The sequence below is a fragment of the Haliotis cracherodii genome, unplaced genomic scaffold (genome assembly GCF_022045235.1).
Source record: "Haliotis cracherodii isolate W230 unplaced genomic scaffold, xgHalCrac1.p SCAF_4, whole genome shotgun sequence".
In the NCBI taxonomy this organism is placed as follows: domain Eukaryota; kingdom Metazoa; phylum Mollusca; class Gastropoda; order Lepetellida; family Haliotidae; genus Haliotis; species Haliotis cracherodii.
In genome coordinates, this window is record NW_027266297.1 from 35,838,622 (window position 1) to 35,859,036 (window position 20,415).

Sequence of the window (20,415 nt, forward strand, 5' to 3'; positions counted from 1 at the left end):
GGTGCCACTGGCCATTGCATCACGCCTTCTGATGTCATCGGAAACATCGAGAGGTTTATCTTGTCCATGTTGTTCAGTATAACGTAAATTGCGAACTCTGTGACGTAAATGTCTCGTGATGGAATCTTCATTTACTGCTATGTAACTTTATACAGTCTGACAAATCTTTCTTTTATTTTGTGCTTAGAAGTGTCATCAATTTAAATAACCCGCCAGGTTAAATTAAAATGTCGAGTTTTTATTTTTTTTAGTCAAATTCAATGACAGATCATTTATTGTTGGGAATTCTTCAAACAACCCATGGCCAGGAGCCGTATTTTTAAATATATTCGAGATTAATTGTGAATTATTATTATAAAATTAATCACTGGGGCAAAATACGTTCAAATACAATTGTTTTAGAGAGTAATTTCAAATGCAAACTACGCCGTGATATAACTGGATACTGTTAAAAGCGGCATTAAACCCAACTCACTCAAATGCAAACTCAGAGTGACCTAAATTACAACGTAAATTACACATTCAGTATGGAATAGATTAGTGTCAATAAGTTAAAGTAAACAGAACTGTGCTGCTACTTTAAATTAAACTGTTTATTGCAGACAATATGGCAAAATTGTTTAGATTTGAAATTTACGTCACGGTCATATGTACTGTGTTACTGTTTGAACGACTGTCTAAACGTGAGAACCAAGTATATACGTTATATGACTTCCCAGTGATATTTATCAAAATATTTTGAAGTATAAAGACTTAATAGCCTTCACGGGACCCGTAATATGAAGCTTATATGTTGTCCTCAGGTTTAATTTCTTACATATGCAAAAAAGGAGAAAAAATATAAGTATAAAGTAGACATCTTTAAAAGTTATTGTGCGAGAAATATCTAGTTTCCTTTTAGTAATATTTGTGCTCCATTGTCCATCAAAGGATCTTTAGGAATTGCGGTTGAATATGTAATGTTTAACCGGGTTTTGTTATGTAAATTACACTGTAATATCAGGGTAGGTCACTTTGTTTTACTTGGGTCACGACACTATTTGTCCTTCAGTGCTGAAAGTTTGGTTATAGTACTGTTGAAGTTTCTACTTTATGAAAAATCACAACTTATTTTTTCTATAATTTGCTCAGCTAATTGTTCGAATGACTGAAAATCAGTATGACCCACATAGTCCTATAATAATCTCTATCGCTTTTGAGGGTGTATTATTACCCTTTTGGGGAGGTACATTTTTGTTTGAGTACGATTTTAACACGAGTTCGGTTTTACATTCAACCATCACAACACACCTTCACCGAACTGTCAAACGAGAAAGCTGCTTGCACGCCGTTGTGCAAGACCTGGTTCGATGTTGCCTGAGATAGCATTGTCTAATATAATAAGATAATCAGAACCGCCATCTTTTATGATACACTTTTACGAAACTATTTAGAGTAGTGATAGAGCATCTGAACGACAAATCAACAGTTGCTTCCCGTGCGTGTTGGAAGCGATGGCCGAGGGGGGTGCCACGCCCACGTTTAAGGAGGAGTGTTTCGACAGCAATTTGGAGGAACAGAATGACGAGGTTTGTTTACGTGAAGATTTGATATGATCTGTCAAAGGTCTCTACGAAAACTAGGAATCACAATGACACATGCATGTGTAAACATATGATAAAGGGAGGTAACTCTTCGACTCTTGCCAACCGTGCAGTTTGCAAATAATAAGTAATTTTTAGGCCTGGGATGAGTCCAAATTTACTACCAGGGTACCCAAACCTCTATTACCCGACCCTACCCGGGTACCCACTGTACTGTAGGTCTCAAGAGATACAAAATGTCCGATTGGGAATTGTTTTACCACAGCACTTGCAAAACGTATTCAGATACATGTATTAAACGATCTGGTCATGCATACACTGATCTAACGCAATTCCCCGGACTGGTTGCTGCCTTTGTTATTGTTTTTTTCCCCCGTGAGTACCCGGATGATACGCAACGCAACTGAGCGTGACCAGAGACTGGGCTACCGGCTGCAAGGACAGCTAAATGAACTTGAAGGCTGGAGGCAATATTTGTTTTACGCATTTTTGCATAAACACTGATTGGTTAACTGTGATCTATAAAGATTTCGACAAAGGGCGCATGTTAATTAATTTCTTCGGCCTAAACAAAGAGACAAAAAGAACGGCGGAGCTCATCGGATGTCGTAATTTGGAAATACCCCAGATGGTTATAGTTTAATACTAAAAAAAGTATCCATGCAGTGAAAGAATTTTCGGGTTTTGGATTGCGTCGATAATACGATTACTACTCCCTTGTTGTCATCCACGTTTTCTCGTCTAACCCTTCAGTTGTGTATTTGTCGTCATTCACTTGATGCTCAGTTAATGAATTTATTACAGGTACAATTAGTGGTAGCACCGCTTAGATTACCTGACAAAGGTTCCCATTTGGCATTTATTGTGTCTGGGGTAATTATTCAATCTAAATCCAGGTTGGAAGTGAGGTGAAATGTGTGTTATGTAATATGCACGTAGCAGCCAAGCAACAGATGAATGATCAGTTCATTTACTTTTTTTGTATATCAACGGATCGTTCCTGGTCATCAAAGGATTAACAGAATACACTCATATCATGGCGTGAAGTGCCGATGTAAAAACAACATACTTTGTTCAAAGGGTTAACTGATAATACGTTGATTGATTGATCATTGTTATCTGTCACTCAATGGAACCGTGGACGTTATGAAAATAGTTGTCACGTGGGCTTTCTCAGCCGACCCTTGAAGACTTGACACCTATGTGAAACACCTGAAACAATCCAAGTGATCAGTTGAGAAACGAACACGGGTTATAATATCCCGAAACGATATATATTTTTAAAAATATTTGATTGTTACAGAGACACGTGACATCGAATAAGTTTCTTTGTACAGCTGCAGACGAGTGGGATATTGTTCCTTTGTGTGGATATTCACAGATACTTTCCTCGAACAAGGAAGCTGCCTAAATTTATACACATAAATTTGGTGGGTTGTAATTATGGTATTTGCATTTTGTTTTCCTTCATTTGAACCGATTCGTTCTTGTTTCTCTATGTCTTGGTTGGGAAATTCTTCAATGCGCGATAGACTTTGTTTTCTCCGGTCTTTTCCTTTGTAAGCGTGTATATATTACTGTCAATTTGTAAAATTTGATTCTCTCAGGCAATTTATAAAATGTGTAAATATTTCAGCCATTTTGACTAAGAAATCTGTCCAGATTGATTAAGACGAACAAAATGGCCTACAAACATCACAACAGATTATTATGTAGGATTAGAAGCCAAACAACATAGTACTTTTCAACGAAATGTTTTTCAGTCACTTTGTAAAATATTTAGACGTTTAATAAATATGTTACACATTTTGACAGTAAAAATATATACACACTATAAAAAAGCAATGCTTAGGTGAAATATTTACCTCGTGTTGCAAGTAAAAATAGTGTAAACGAAAATCGCAAAATTACCAAGCAAGTGACTTATCAAAACTTCGTCACCATTACCGATGCTACCCCCAAAGATACCTACATTTCCTTATTATCTCGAAAACTATATTTCATTTTGTTGATCAATGTGACCATACGCCTTTATTACTACCGGTATCCATAAACGTGACTAATGCGCTTACGAAAGGCGCAGCAGAGGTCGCGAACTAGTCTAGATTTCAGCTATACATCCGGGTACTCACTGGGAAAAAACAATAACAAAGGCAACAACCAGTCCCGGGGAATTGCGTTAGATCAGTGCCCCTTTAAGTTATATCTTTATTCAACCATCTGAAAAGTCAGAAGGAATGGGTGCATAGTCAGAAAGAAATGCGAACTTAAGTGACTTGTAGTGTAACCATAGAGTTCTAGGTGATTTTTGTCATTAAACAATGTATCACGTGACTAACCACGGGTCCAGGTAGTCCTGTGGGTACCGGGGTCCTACTCAGTACCCACCCGACCTGAGTACCCGAGTTACCCGCCCCAGCCTTTGTAATTTTATATCAAATAGCACCGTCATGTAATGAGTATATGGCGGAAAGACTTCCGCCCGTACCCCCCTCCAAAAGTTGTATATGTATACATTGCCGCTCAATCCTTTTAGTATTTAGTGACTCTTCTTGTATCATGGCAACTGTTGATGTTTGTATTCATACCTTAGACATTTATACAAAACTATATACAAAAGGTTACATTTTGTTTTCAGTGAATAATGTCTATGAAACTAAAACTTTATCAGCCAGTGTTATTGGGCAATGATATTGTAGTACCTCTCTGTGCTCCAGTTTTCTGTTAAAAAACTTGGTAATATACACAAGGTATGTGTCAGAGTGGGGTATCCATGTTAAACTGCAGCATGATATCTCAGTGCGCTAGCACTAGAAAACTGGCATCAGTCCAGACTAATATAAGCAACCAATCACACAAACACATATGTGCATGTATGCCGCTATAAAAGTGAAATAGTCTTGAATGTGACATTAAAACCTATTTACCTCCCCTTATCTTAAATTATTGAATCTGGACCAGGGAAACCAGTGGTTGACAGCATGAGCATCAACCTATGTCACAGGGGCACGACCTAATCAGGTCACACAATTTAGCCATGAGCGGGAGGTATAATACCTAACGTGGGATGCATAAAACCCCATGTATCCCTCGTGATCCTGCTGCAATGAATTTATCTTTCGGACATGTTTTAATGTGACATTGTAAAAGAATTAACACAAATTCAAAAATGATAGAAAACAGCTGTTTGATTGAGCTGAGGTTAGCTTGTGCTATGTCACGTGACTTCCACTGACTGGAAAAAGCGTGAAGCTTTTTACTTTGAAGCGGGGTATAAGGGATATATTCTGCCTCTCAGAATCCACGTGCAGCCTGTATTGCTCGTGGCGGGGTATAAGAGATTTATTCCCCCGCTGAGAAATTTCTTCCCCTCCAAGGGGTTACACAGTATTTTATCAAGATCACGTGGACCAGTCAGATCTGGTCATTCTGACATGGAGGTATGATAATGTGTGTTTGTATGTCGTGAATAATGCTTACCTTATTATATACACAGGTGCTTGCTCTCCAGTCTATCTATGAAGGAGGAGAATTTGAAAGACTTAAAGTTTTAAGTTCACCATCCGAAGAGAAAGAAGGTTTCTACACCCTGCATGTGAGGCATATCTACATAATCAGCAAGAAATATCTTAGGGACCTACCATTTGATATTCTGGGGCGGGTGGGCTGGTATTTTGTATCGAGACTAGATATTATTTCAGCTACAACTACAAAACAAGAGCATGAACTTTTTCCTGACAACCTGAAGTATAATCCTTTTTATCAAGAATTTTCAGGGACAATTTATTTTTCCATATATTACAAAATATAAAATATATATGTCATTATTAAAAAGACACATTAATGTGTTTTTATGATTGTATAAATATTTATTCATTGGGATGCTACGAAATGCCCTGTGTTTTAATGCATCTTCTCCCTCATCAACATTTATAGAATTATGAAATCATATGACAACTGAGTCAACATTTGTTACTCCTACAATGCTGATTGTTCCAGATTTCGATTCCCATCACGACAGATGGCCAGAACCTTAAAGTAGACATTCTCATGCCTGTCAAGCTCAAGGAAACAGCAAGTTCCGGACAAGCTTCTCCTCCCGAAGTGGGAAAATGTGTTAATTTCATGCGCTCAGATTCCGGTAAACAGAATTAATCAATCTTCCGGTTAATGGTAAAAAAATAGCTTTTTAACAATTTTGTTTATCTGAGTTTTTTTGCAATGGAAAAACACATTCCCCCAAACAACATTCGTGACCAAGCACTGTGCACGAGTTTCAGGCTTAGGCATCAGTTGATATTGATCCAAAAGAATAATGTGAGAAATAAGTATCTGTCCTTACATACAAGATCACATTACAGTAGTTCACAGGACACACTTTGGGAAGTAAATGATTTACTGATTGTTGCCTTGAATAGAATCATTAATAATGCTGGATGAGTTGTGTCTCAAATAGTACATGCCGTGCTGTTTGAAAACAATCTTACCAAAAATATAGAATAAACAAAGCATATTTTCATCAGAGTCTAAAAAAAGAACATGGACCTCAAAAACAGTAGTGCTAAACCAGAAGAATGTGTCTGATGAAGGCCAGGGGTTCGTTGTACAGAGCGATCTTAGCGCGAAGGTGATTGTAACTCACATACCTTAACATTGACTTATGACCGTTGTAGCGATAAGGTTGTATTGTACAATGGTGCAGGGCCCCGTTCCACAAAGCGATCTTACCGCTACGATTGTTGTAAATCAGAGTTACAATCAACTTAGAGCTAAGATCACTTTGTGGAAAGGGGCCTGGAGGACAAAAGTTTGAGATTATGTATTTATGCGTTTATTTTAGTTTCCCTATGGTAATGAACAAGAAAAAAGGCCAGAAAGCTGTTTAATCATGTTATTATTATGTTGATGTTATTTGATAATTAATGACGATGAAATCTCTCTGACTGCAGGTCAGAGATGGGTTGGATCCTTCAACGTGAAGTACTTACCTCCCCTTAGTCTGCAAGTGGTACTTCCTGCTACCTACCCTTCCCAGAGTTCCCCTGTGTTCACTCTGTCATGTGTGTGGCTGACAGCCAATCAGCTTGCAGCTCTGTGTGGCCAGCTGGATGTATTGTGGCAGGAGACTGAGAATCTCCCTGTCATCTTCACCTGGGTTGACTGGCTGGAGAATAACATCTTCAGGTACTATTTTGTCTCCCTTGGGGAGTTTGTTGCAAACTAGGTCCCAGTCATTGTCCCGAGGCAAGCATGTCCACTATCCAATATCAAAGCCTAGGTTCTACCCTTGCCACATCCAGGCCACTTTTCTTGGCTGGACCCTGGTGCCACCTCGCGTAGAGTTGGGCCCCTTGTAATGAAAATGAGATATCCAATCAGATCACTGTTATTATCTCGTTTTGCTTCACAAAGATGGCGACTACCATAGGCAACGACCAAGTCGATCAAACAACAAAAACATTCATCCCTGACACAAAAACATAGGCAATTGTTCGGATGGGGTTTAATAGATGAAAAAGACATATTCCAGTGGTAAATCACTTTCATACGAAGGTAAACCAGTTGAAGATGTTGATTTTATGAAACGTTCTCTGATTGGAATATTGATATGTGCGATAGTCCAATCGTATTTAGCACAGGAAAGTGGGCGTGATGTGGCAAGGGTGGAAACAAGACTTTGATAAAAAGGCAAGTCGACGCTCTTGCCCCTGAAAGATGGGTTCCAGTACACTGATGAAGATTGGGTGGTTGTAATGTGGGACCTGGCTGATCTGTGTTGTGGTGACCTGATATGGATTGCTGTTAACTGCAGATTTGTAAAGCCCTGACTCAATGAGTTACCGCATATGATTCATAATTTTTCTGTCAGTGCCTTTTCCCTGCTTGTGGAATCTCATTCAATCCACATTGAAGAGCCAGTGTTATAACTGGTGGGTGAAACCTGCTTTACGTCCTCCAACATTAAGCTGACATGCCATGATATAAGTGGAATGTTGTTCAAAGTGGCATTAAACCCAACTCACTCACTCATTATAACAAGTGGAAGCCATGTCTACAACAGTTTGTTTTCAAAACATGCCACGATCTGCAGAACATGTCAGCTTTAAGGATGAATTAATGGAATACCCAGTAATTGTATGGTCAGCAGATTGATCTGAACAGGGAGTGACTGACAGGTCACGCTTATCTGCATGCCTTAGAAATGCTCATATTATCAGTCACTGGTTTGTCTGGCCCTGACTGGATTATTTCAGGCCACCATGATACAGCTTGAATTGTGTAAACAGACTGACTTTCCCTACTAAATAAACTGACCGATGGCAGGTAATTGCTTACAAACATTTGCAGCCATCTGGGTATCCATGACACTGTGCTGCTGATGCCTGTGGGAGAGGAGGAGGATCAACAGGACCACAGAGCACTGCCTGATTGTACAGACCTGGGACAGGCAGTGTCCACATTGTTACAGTGAGTATAACAGTGTCCACATTGTTACAGTGAGTACAACAGTGTCCACATTGTTACAGTGCGTATAACACAGAGCACTGCCTGATTGTACAGACCTGGGACAGGCAGTGTCCACATTGTTACAGTGAGTATAACAGTGTCCACATTGTTACAGTGAGTACAACAGTGTCCACATTGTTACAGTGAGTATAACAGTGTCCACATTGTTACAGTGAGTATAACACAGAGCACTGCCTGATTGTACAGACCTGGGACAGGCAGTGTCCACATTGTTACAGTGAGTATAACAGTGTCCAGATTGTTACCGTGAGTATAACCCAGAGCACTGCCTGTTTTTACAGACCTGGGACAGGCAGTGTCCAGATTGTTACAGTGAGTACAACAGTGTCCACATTGTTACAGTGAGTACAACAGTGTCCAGATTGTTACAGTGAGTATAACACAGAACACTGCCTGATTGTACAGACCTGGGACAGGCAGTGTCCACATTGTTACAGTGAGTATAACAGTGTCCAGATTGTTACCGTGAGTATAACCCAGAGCACTGCCTGTTTTTACAGACCTGGGACAGGCAGTGTCCAGATTGTTACAGTGAGTACAACAGTGTCCACATTGTTACAGTGAGTATAACACAGAACACTGCCTGATTGTACAGACCTGGGACAGGCAGTGTCCACATTGTTACAGTAGTATAACAGTGTCCACATTGTTACCGTGAGTATAACACAGAACACAGCCTGATTGTACAGACCTGGGACAGGCAGTGTCCAGATTGTTACAGTGAGTATAACAGTGTCCACATTGTTACAGTGAGTACAACAGTGTCCACATTGTTACAGTGAGTATAACACAGAACACAGCCTGATTGTACAGACCTGGGACAGGCAGTGTCCAGATTGTTACAGTGAGTATAACCCAGAGCACTGCCTGTTTTTACAGACCTGGGACAGGCAGTGTCCAGATTGTTACAGTGACTATAACAGACAGTGTCCACATTATTACGGTGACTATGACAAACAATGTCCACATTGGTACAGTGAATCCTTTGAACAGAACTCCTGCTGTTTTGCTGTGTTGTAGTGAGACTAGTGGTAGTTCAAAACAAATTAGGTCCTTGTATACCCAGTCTGAACTAAAGGGTTTTACCAAAGTGGTAAATGTCACAGACCTGCATCACCTCGGCGTCTCCTTCCACATCAAGCTGACATACTGGGATATGGTTGTGGATTATGAATGCACTGGAAACTTATTATCTGGCTCCGTATTTTCCTATGCGACATTGGTTGCCCGCAGCAGATCGCACTACAGGCTCTATTGATATGCCTGTCATGTTTCTGATAACTGTAAAACCCAATCACTCACTTGTTGATAAGACTTATACAGATACTGAAGCCAAATTCTATTTCATTCATACATCTTAACTAGTGGTTAAAGTGTTAGCTTGTCACACGGCCTAGGTTCAATATCCCACATGGGTACAACATACAAAGCCTGCTTCCTTTATCCCCTGGGGGCACAAGTGGCCCAGTCGTCTAAGGGGACGCAATTCGCTGTGCAGAGTTGCATCCCTTGGGCACGTCATAAACCTGTTATTGTGGGTTTGAATCCCGGTACTCCCCAATTATGTGGATTAGGTTTGTCAGCACCGTGTCTGTGCTTGTGGGTTTCACTGAAGTGGTAAACATCTGAGACCTGCATCACTTTGGGCTTTCCTCCCACATTAAGATGACATGTCGTGATATTACTGGAATACTGTTAAAAGTGGCATTAAACCCAACTCACACACTCACTCCTTTATCCCTTGCCACGATGTTGGAATATTACTAAAGTGGCATAAAGTCATGCTCGCTCGCTCACTCACTCACTCACTCACTCACTCACTCACTCACCCATTATTACCTAAGGTATATATTGTATATTTTCAGATTCAGTCAAGTTCAGACAGACGTAGAGTTTTACCGTTCCAACCACGAGTGCCATGTTTGTTATGAAGAACTACCGGGGAATCAGTTCTACCGAATGAAGGACTGTGAGCATCACTACTGCCGCGAGTGCATCACAGCCTACTGTGAACATCACGTTACCATGGGAACAGTAGAGAATCTCAGGTCAGAGCAGACATGATGTAAAAGAGGTTCATGGCTCCCTCTTTCCATTGTATGTTCCCAGCATCCTATGTTGGTCGTAAGAGGCAACCAAATGGACTGGGTGGTCAGGCTCGGTGACTTAGTTAAATGTGTGTCACTGTACCCAGACAGCATGACACCCATGGGGATTCTTGGTAAGAATATAGGTCCCCATACACCTATGGTGATCGTAAAAGGCGAATAAATGCATCTGGCAGTCAACCCATGCTTGCTGTAAAAAGCGACTACCTGGTAGGCTTGTCGCAAGAGGAGACTAACGGGATGTGGTGGTCAGGCTCGCTGACTTGGTTGATGCATGTCAATTGCGTGGATCGATGCTCATGATATCAATCACTGGATTGTCTGGTCCAGACTTGATTATTTACAGACCGCCATCATATAGCTGGAATGTTGCTGAGTGTAGCGTTAAACAAACAAACAAAACTTTGTGGAACAGGGTGAAGGGACTCCCACACACCGCCAGGTAGTTCCCTGTGTGAGGGGGCGGTCCGGTAGCCTTGTGGTTAAAGGGTTCGCTCGTCACGCCAAAGACCTGGGTTCGATTCCCGACATGGGTACAATGTGTGAAGCCCATTTCTGGTGTCCCCCACCGTGATATTGCTGGAATATTGCTAAAAGCGGCGTAAAACCATAACACTCACTCTCTCACTCCCTGTGTGAGGGCAGTCATTATCAGGCCCACTTCTCTAATTACAGGTGTCCTGACACAGACTGTGATGCTTTTGTTCCTCCCAACATTGTTCAGAGTGTCCTACCTGCTGACGAGTTTGACAGGTGGGAGAGACTGATGCTGCAGGTACTTCAGATCAAACTACACCCATGATATCATTAATTCCATCATATGGTATTCAGGCTGCTTCTTTGCTGCAACTGGCTGTGAAATTGCTGATAAGGCAAAAGCATTTGTCACCCACTGGTGTAATGTAAAGCATTTTTTAATCACTGTGCAAATTGTCTCGTTTGGAATGTTCTTATCATGCTTATAGTATAATGTATGTCAGTCTATCCCGATATACATAAATTGCAGTGATTCCATGGTGTTTGATTGGTTAACCAAGAAAACTATTTTGCACTAATATTTCAATACATCCCAAAACATTAGGCCATGTCCACTAATGGACATCTGTTTCCTGATTGGCTGATAATTATTGCACTGCACTGAACAATGTCACTAATTTCGTTCTGTCGTCTAATAGTATGTGTGTTAATGAATAGATAAGAAGTCTGTGAAGTTATCATTGTTGACATTTTTATTCAGATTTACACAGTGTGCACACCGTTTGTTTTACGTTTATACCTCTGTAAACGAAAAAATATTGAAGTCAAATCTTAACTGAAGTGGTGAAGCTGAGAATTAGATTTAAAGTCACATCATCAAAGATGTTAGGCTAAGAAAAATAATAGTCTTGGTTCTCAGGCGACGCCCGCATCATCATATAGTCCGCCTCACATTTTGTTTTTATTTGCATTTTAAAATTTAAAAAAAATATCCTAATACTTGAAAACAATCCAATCCAATATAACACTCAGTTACTTCCCTTTACATGTGCACTGCTTTACTGTGCATCTTGTGTTATGGTCATGGCGGCAATAGGAGTTTGTATGCTTCTTTATGTAGGGAGGTTCTTTCCCAGGTTGATGGTACACAAATGTTTATTTGGTTACATACTAGTTCGAGCATGTTGAGTTAGCAAGAAAACAAAACAACAATGCCCGCCCATGCTATATTTTCAAAAGTCTTTGCCTGAGAACCAATTCTTTTATTTTTTTAGGCCTTATATGTCAGACAAAAAGGGAATTAATTCTCATGTTGTTATGAGGGGATTTCCAATTTGAAATTCATAGGTTAGCCCTGGAATTGATATGTACATTACTAAAATGTGAATCAATCAATGACCACACAAGACCAATGAATGATCAATGAATAATATTAAAACAGAGTTTTAGGTTTACAATCACAACAGGCAATACGATGGGTCAAATAAGTAGCAGTGACAATAAGTAGGAGGCCCTGTAATTATTGTAACGGCACTCATGAACATCAAGAATTTTATTACTGTTGAAAGAAATCTAGATCGGTGTTGAAAGCTGGCGGTATTTCCAACTGGGCCTTGAGTTGCCCTCTTCTCACTTTTCAGGAAACTGTTTTTCAACAACAATCAGGTTGAGATAACTCTAATCGCTCACTGTTAAATAATGCTATGACAGCATTCGATAGTTTACTAGCGTTTAAGTTATCTGCTGCCACTGACAGTTACAATGAACACATCTACAGCAGTCTCTACTGCATAATAACAATGTCACATATTGCTAATGATCAAGGCCAATGGGAGTAGTGTTGAACAGAAACAAAGGAAATTTACGTAAATTATTTTGTTATCTCTACTGCATAATAACAATGTCACATATTGCTAATGATCAAGGCGAATGGGAGTAGTGTTGAACAGAAACAAAGGAAATTTACGTAAATTATTTTGTTATCTCTACTGCATAATAACAATGTCACATATTGCTAATGATCAAGGCCAATGGGAGTAGTGTCGAACAGAAACAAAGGAAATTTACGTAAATTATTTTGTTATCTCTACTGCATAATAACAATGTCACATATTGCTAATGATCAAGGCCAATGGGAGTAGTGTCGAACAGAAACAGAGGAAATTTACGTAAATTAATTTGTTATCTCTACTGCATAATAACAATGTCACATATTGCTAATGATCAAGGCGAATGGGAGTAGTGTTGAACAGAAACAAAGGAAATTTACGTAAATTATTTTGTTATTTTGTATTACCGTATATTTTTTTGCAAATACTAACCAGGATTTTCCACAAAACACTTGATCAAAAAGCCTGGCCTTGCATTATTTGTTTCTCACTTGTGCATTGGAGAAGACTGTATCTTTCCCAAGCTAAAAATAGAATGACCTGTTCTAATAGGATTGTGATCTGGTGGTAACCATTTAAACAAGTAACAGCTCTCCTTTAGAAATGTCTCAAACATTCTGGGTTTCGTATCTATGCCAGATTTGTAAAATAGAGATGATGGGTATGCTTATTGATTAAAAGATAATCATCATAATAATTTCGGTTCGTGGGTTGGAATCCTGATTAAATTTCGAGGTTTGTCAGCTCTGTACCCGTATACTCATATTTTATTGTAAACAATTATGTTTTCAGGGGTATGGAGGTCACTACCTAAATAAAGTTTAGTTCTTAGCATCTGAATAACTTTGAAATTGTTACTGAAGATGTTATTTACAAATGAAGTATCACATATGAGAATGGACGATGGTATCGGGTGTGCTAGTCTTGTCCAAATATCATCATCTTCAAGCACAGTATGAGTTGACTGTCATCGCTATATTTTCAGAAATCTTTGGAAAGGATGAGTGATGTGGTATGGTGCCCTCGCTGCAACAACCCCGTGATTCGGGAAGAGGAGGACCACTTGAATCTAGGTCACTGCACCACCTGTTTCTTCTCCTTCTGTACTCTGTGCAGGGACCCCTGGCATCAGGTGAGTGGGTGTGGCATCCGGTGAGTGGGTGTGGCATCCGGTGAGTGGGTGTGGCATCAGGTGAGTGGGTGTGGCTGTGTGTGGGTGTGGCAACAGGTGAGTGGGTGTGGCATCAGGTGAGTGGGTGTGGCATCAGGTGAGTGGGTGTGGCTATGTGTGGGTGTGGCAACAGGTGAGTGGGTGTGGCATCAGGTGAGTGGGTGTGGCTGTGTGTGGGTGTGGCAACAGGTGAGTGGGTGTGGCATCAGGTGAGTGGGTGTGGCATCAGGTGAGTGGGTGTGGCTATGTGTGGGTGTGGCAACAGGTGAGTGGGTGTGGCATCAGGTGAGTGGGTGTGGCTGTGTGTGGGTGTGGCAACAGGTGAGTGGGTGTGGCTATGGGTGGATGTGGCATCAGGTGAGTGGGTGTGGCTGTGTGTGGGTGTGGCATCAGGTGAGTGTGTGTGGCTATGTGTGGGTGTGGCAACAGGTGAGTGGTAGTGGCATCAGGTGAGTGTGTGTGGCTGTGTGTGGGTGTGGCAACGGGTGAATGGCTGTGAGTGGGTGTGAGTAGGTGTGGGCATGTGTGGGTGTGACTGTGTGTAGGTGTGGCATCAGGTGAGAGGTTGCCACTGTGAGTGGGCATCAGGTGAGTAAGTGTGACTGTGTCTTGGTGTGGCATCAGGTGAGTGGATGTGACTGTGTGGTTGTGAGTGTGGGTGTGGCATCAGGTGACTGGATGTGGGTAGGTGTAGATATGTGAGGGTCTGGCATCAGGTGAGTTGGTGTGACTGTGAGTGGGTGGTGCATCAGGTGTGTGAATGTGGCTGTGTTGGTGGTGCATCAGGTGTGTGAATGTGGCTGTGTGTGGGTGTGGCACCAGGTGTGTGAATGTGGCTGTGTGTGGGTGTGGCACCAGAAGAGTGGATGTGACTACGTGGGCATGGGTGGGTGTGGCATCAGGTGAGTTGCTGTGACTGTGGGCATGGATGAGTGAAGCATCAGGTGAGTGGCTGTGAGTGGGCATGGGTGGGTGTAGCATCAGGTGTGTGTTTGTGTGTGGCATCAGGTGAGTTGGTGTGACTGTGGGCATGGGTGGGTGTAGCATCAGGTGAGTTGGTGTGACTGTGGGCATGGGTGGGTGTAGCATCAGGTGAGTTGGTGTGACTGTGGGCATGGGTGGGTGTAGCATCAGGTGAGTTGGTGTGACTGTGGGCATGGGTGGGTGTAGCATCAGGTGAGTTGGTGTGACTGTGGGCATGGGTGGGTGTAGCATCAGGTGAGTTGGTGTGACTGTGGGCATGGGTGGGTGTAACATCAGGTGAGTTGGTGTGACTGTGGGCATGGGTGGGTGTAGCATCAGGTGAGTTGGTGGGACTGTGGGCATGGGTGGGTGTAACATCAGGTGAGTTGGTGTGACTGTGGGCATGTGTGGGTCTGGCATCAGGTGTGTGTTTGTGTGTGGCATCAGGTGAGTTGGTGTGACTGTGGGCATGGGTGGGTGTAGCATCAGGTGAGTTGGTGTGACTGTGGGCATGGGTGGGTGTAGCATCAGGTGAGTTGGTGTGACTGTGGGCATGGGTGGGTGTAGCATCAGGTGAGTTGGTGTGACTGTGGGCATGGGTGGGTGTAACATCAGGTGAGTTGGTGTGACTGTGGGCATGGGTGGGTGTAGCATCAGGTGAGTTGGTGTGACTGTGGGCATGGGTGGCTCTGGCACCAGGTGAGTTGGTGTGACTGTGGGCATGTGTGGGTCTGGCATCAGGTGTGTGTATGTGTGTGGCATCAGGTGAGTTGGTGTGACTGTGAGCATTGATGAGTGAAGCATCAGGTGAGTTGGTGTGACTGTGGGCATGGGTGGGTGCAGCATCAGGGAGACAGTTAATGTGTGAGAGAGTTTTTGTCATAATTCCATTCAACAGCTGACACTTTCTGACCATACTGGGTAAGAGATAACCTAAGGTACAGAATGTAGATTGGCTTTCAGGAATCAAGTGAACAACATAGCTCTTTCCTATAACAAACATTTCAATGTGAATCTATCATGTTGATAATTCTAGGGGGAACCCTGTCAAACTGCAGAGGACAAGCTTAACGCAGCAGAGAAAAAGGCCCCAAACGCTAGTGAAGCTGATCGCAAGAGGCTGGAGGCAATCAAAAAGAAGCTGGCCGAAGAATTGAAGACGAAAATAGAGATGAGCAAAAAATCAAGACAATGTCCAGTATGCACGGTGCCCATTGAGAAGATAGCTGGGTGAGAACATTTATTGTTAATCCAAATTTGTAACTTAAGACACATTAGGGACAATTAATTGTTGGTAGATGTACAAACTTTGTTAGCCCTGAAATAGTCCAGATTGATGATTAGTGCATCTTCCCCAGGCAAGAGTTAACTGACTTTAAAAGTCCAGTTTCCACCCTTGCCAAAATAGGCTGGAATTACTGGGCTCGATCGTAGCGCCACCAGTGGCTATTACCAGTTATGTCCCTTCTAAGCCTCTCCTACGGACCAATCAGATACCACCTCGCATATCACTTGCGTTTGCTTCACACAAAATGGTTGAGTTCACTCAGGATGATCTGATCAATAATAAGTGTCTATATTGTGATTGTGTCTTACATCGCGAAATGCATCAAATCATGTGAGCACCTTGATTAAAAACATGAGAAGATTTGGAGTTGGCGGTGCACATGCTTTGCAAATCCTGCAATCGATCAAAATCTGCATAAAGTTTACGAGCCGGATTTCAATTTCGGTGCGCAATTTTGATTGGACTATGCATAGTTCAGCCAAAATGTAACTCCATGATACCAGCCAGGGTGGAAACTGGACTTTTATACTCAGTTAACTCTCTTGCCGCAGGAAGATGGGATTAGTGCATCATGGGTATGGAGTTATGTCCCTTGAATTATCAATAGACTTTTTGACAAAATAATCATGTGGAAGAGTGTAGTGGACTAACAGGACTCACACACTAACTCGATTGCCTTCATGTAGTTTTACACCACAACCCACACCACCACACCAGTTCTATATAGGAGCTGAATTTGTATGCTTTTGATATTATAAGTCTATGCAAAATTTAATTAATAATGCTATGTAGAAGTGACCTCCACCATGGTCCAGTAGATAGAGCGTCTGCCAGGAGACCAGACGGTTGGTGGTTTGATCCCTGGCCGTGTCATACCAAACGACTTATAGAAATCGTACTTGTTTCTACCCTGCCTGGCACTCAGCATTCAGGGGAAATATCAAGGACCGGTTGGCTCGGAGTCTGTATACTGTGTCTCCTTTTTAAACTGTGGCATGGGCTAGCACTGTAAAACTTGCATCAGTCCTGACAAGTGCAAGCAGCCACACACATACACATGCATGCATGTCTGAATGCTTGTTTGTATTGTTAATTCAAGTGGTTTCCTATCCTACAATGATGAATCTTTCCCTGTTGAAGATGTAACAAGATGACGTGTCGCTGTGGGAAGTCATTCTGCTGGTTGTGTGGGAAATTAATAGTAGGATACGACCACTTCTCCAGTGGCAGGTGTGGACTGACTGACACACAGATGTTGCCCCTAGCGCCAGGGAGGGAACTACCAGATGTGAGTTCCACAGGTTCTAGCTTCTTGATTGTCCGCATGCCTCTATCCTATGACATGGATTTTTGTTTCCCTTGAAGATCCGGGGAAGAATAGGTCTTCAGCAACCCATGCTGGCCGTAAAAGGCGACTATGCTTGTCGTAAGAGGCGACTAACGCGATCGGGTGGTCCGGCTCGCTGACTTGGTTGATGCGTGTCATCGTATTCCAATTGTGTGGATCTATGCTCATGATGTCAATCACTCGACTGTCTGGTTCAGACTTGATTATTTACAGACCGCTGTCATATAGCTGGAATATTGCTGTATGCAGCGTTAAACAACAAACAAACAACATGGATGTTGTCTCTGCTCCTGTCTACTCAAAACCTCAAAATTGCAAAAGGATTAACAGTAACCTATCCAGGGCTTACCTGGGTTAAAACAAGGATGTTTATTACCCCCCGTGAAGATTTGGGTTAGAATTGTTTTTCAGCAACCCATTCTTTAGAGGTGACTAATGGGATCAGGTTGTCAGGCCTGCTGACTTGGTTTATGCATGTCATTGTATCCCTCTTGAGTAAATTGCTGCTCACTGGATTGTCTGTCCAGACTAATTACTGACCACCCTCATGCGCCTGGATGGGGCACGGCTGTGCAGAGTTGTGTCCCTTGGGTATTTCAGAAACTATGATCGTGGGTTCAAATCCTGGTTCGCCCTGATTATATTTTTAGGTTTGTCAGCACCATAGCTTATTGGTTTCACCATTTGAGACCAGCATCACTTTGGGCTTTTCTCCCACATTAAACTGATGCCTAGATATAACTGGAATACTGTTCAATGCGGTGTTAAACCTAACTCTCTCACTCACTCGGGGGGCACGGGTGGCCCAGTCGTCTAAGGCGCTGCGATTCGCTGTGCAGAGTTGCGTCCCTTGGGCCCGCCAGAAACCTATGATTGTGGGTTCGAATCCCGGTTCGCCCCGATTATGTTTCTAGGTTTGTCAGCACCACACCCGTGCTCGTGGGTTTCACCGAAGTGGTAAACGTCTGAGACCTGCATCACTTCGGGCTTTCCTCCCACATTAAGCTGACACGCCGTGATATAACTGGAATACTGTTAAAAGCGGCGCTAAATCCAACTCACTCACTCTCACTCACTCATACATACAGCTGGTATTTGGTGCAGTATTAAACAACAAACAAAATATAGCAATAATGCAGCAAATGGATTGCCTGCTTTGTACTAGATTACCTTATTGTCAGGCTAAAGCAACGATGACGCGTGTGTAATTCCTTCCATATATTTGTCATGAACAGTGAGTGAGACTTGAACTGTCAATTTTCGTATTCTGTAAACCTTACCAAAAAGTTACACCTTAATTTTTTTGTGAAAGACATTAAAACATACAAATATCACAAAAGGTTGAAACATTTTATTAACACGTAAATAAGTAACTTTAATAAAATAAATACAGGATACAGATTAAGAAGCATTGTTGAAATGTTAAATTTTATCAGCAAGTCCCAATAACTTACGCAGAAGATATATGTACATCACTGTCGACAGCAAGTTTTGTTAAGTGTTTTTTCACAATTTCAACTGTTGACTACACATCCAGGTGAGCTACAATGGCACTATATTTGAAAGGGGTACTGAACTCTATACACTAAATATATATATATATGTTTATTGCCATGGTTATGATTAACAGGAATAATTAGTTTGATGTATCATGAATAAAGAAATAATATCCCTATCCAAAAGTTAAGTAATATATCTATATTTATGAGCAAAAAACTTGAAACAAGATGTTATTTTGTTATACTTCCAGGCTGTCTTGCTGATAGAGGCAACATTGCAAGTAGATCCAGATGCCCGGAAACGTGTCTGCGCTTGTCCAACTTGTGGTCAAAGGAATTTGAAAAACAACAGAAATAATCACATCAAATGTTGGGGTTGTAAATCAAATTTCTGCTTCCTGTGCAGGAAAAGAATTGTGGGGTCTGTAACCTCCCACTTTACCTCCAGTGTGTGTGAGCAACACTCCTAGCAGAACGTCCTTCCCCAGCTGGGCTGTGAGAGTGAGTGGCAGCTTAATGTGGGAGGCAAGTCCAAAGTGATGAAGGTCATGGACATTCACCATCTTAATGAAACCCACGAGCACAGGAATGGTGATAAACAGAATCGTAAGGAATCTTTTGATGAAACCCATGAGCACACGTGTAGGGTTAAACAGATTCGTAATGAATATTCAGCATATCCTGGTGTCATTGAGGGATGCTACTCTGCACAGCAAATGCCACTGGGATTTGAGAGTGGATTATGAAAATACAATGTTGCTGAAAACAGGAACATTTTCAAAACTATCAATGTTAGGCAGAAACGTGTACTATTATCAGTATGCTGTCTTTTATCATTAGAAAGTGTTCGAAACCATGTGGACAAACATAGGATCTTCATTGTGCCGGACAGTTTCCTCAGGAGGACACTGAAGTGTATGAATCATGTAACCTGTTACTAATAAATGTTTTACACAGAAATGGGTTCTTTGGAAACTTTTATTGCACTTTTTCCACTGTATATTCCTGATATATTGATTCCTCATAACTGTAATAATTAAACATTGATGACTTGTACATGTTGATAAGGGGTTGTAGGGTAGCCTAGTGGTTAAAGTGTTTCCTCATCACAACAAAAACCCTGGTTCGATTCCCCTCATGGGTACAATGGAAGCCCATTTCTGGTGTCCCTGTCATGATTTTGTTTGAACATAGCTGAAAGTGACGTTAAACATCACTCACTCACTCACAGTTGATCACTAAGAGACTTCTAAGATTGGCCAAAGAAAATAAACAAATGTTGCTCCATCGTTGGATGAAAATTATACTGTACCGGTATGTAATTAATCAATGTTTGGACATCCTGGAGGTTATTGTCACATGATTTGGTTTGGTTTGTTGTTTTAAGCCGCGCTCAGCAATATTCCAGCTATATGACGGCGGTCTGTAAATAAACGAGTCTGGACCAGACAATCCAGTGATTGACATCATGAGCATCGATCTACGGAATTGGGATACAATGACATTCATCAACCAATTCAGTGAGCCTGACCACCCGATCCTTTTAGCCGCCTCTTATGAC

General features: G+C 41.7%; 1 protein-coding gene across 1 annotated transcript; it reads left to right on the plus strand.

Annotated features, from left to right (window-relative positions):
• The first annotated feature begins 1,291 nt into the window (after positions 1 to 1,291).
• On the plus strand, positions 1,292 to 19,799 carry LOC139479017 (E3 ubiquitin-protein ligase RNF14-like). Its single transcript, XM_071261749.1, has 11 exons — positions 1,292 to 1,568; positions 5,080 to 5,178; positions 5,583 to 5,724; positions 6,533 to 6,767; positions 7,932 to 8,051; positions 9,977 to 10,159; positions 10,895 to 10,994; positions 13,571 to 13,717; positions 15,756 to 15,949; positions 17,148 to 17,295; positions 19,106 to 19,799. Exons 1-11 carry the CDS (start codon positions 1,494 to 1,496, stop codon positions 19,322 to 19,324), a joined length of 1,662 nt encoding a protein of 553 aa, XP_071117850.1. The 5' UTR covers positions 1,292 to 1,493; the 3' UTR covers positions 19,325 to 19,799.
• Positions 19,800 to 20,415: the final 616 nt, after the last annotated feature.

Bases quoted from the DNA above. Each gene is read 5' to 3' on its own strand.
- LOC139479017 (XM_071261749.1), top strand. From the start codon at position 1,494: ATGGCCGAGGGGGGTGCCACGCCCACGTTTAAGGAGGAGTGTTTCGAC. The intron at 1,569-5,079 runs GTTTGTTTACGT...TTATATACACAG, and splicing joins TGGAGGAACAGAATGACGAG to GTGCTTGCTCTCCAGTCTAT. The intron at 6,768-7,931 runs GTACTATTTTGT...AAACATTTGCAG, and splicing joins CTGGAGAATAACATCTTCAG to CCATCTGGGTATCCATGACA.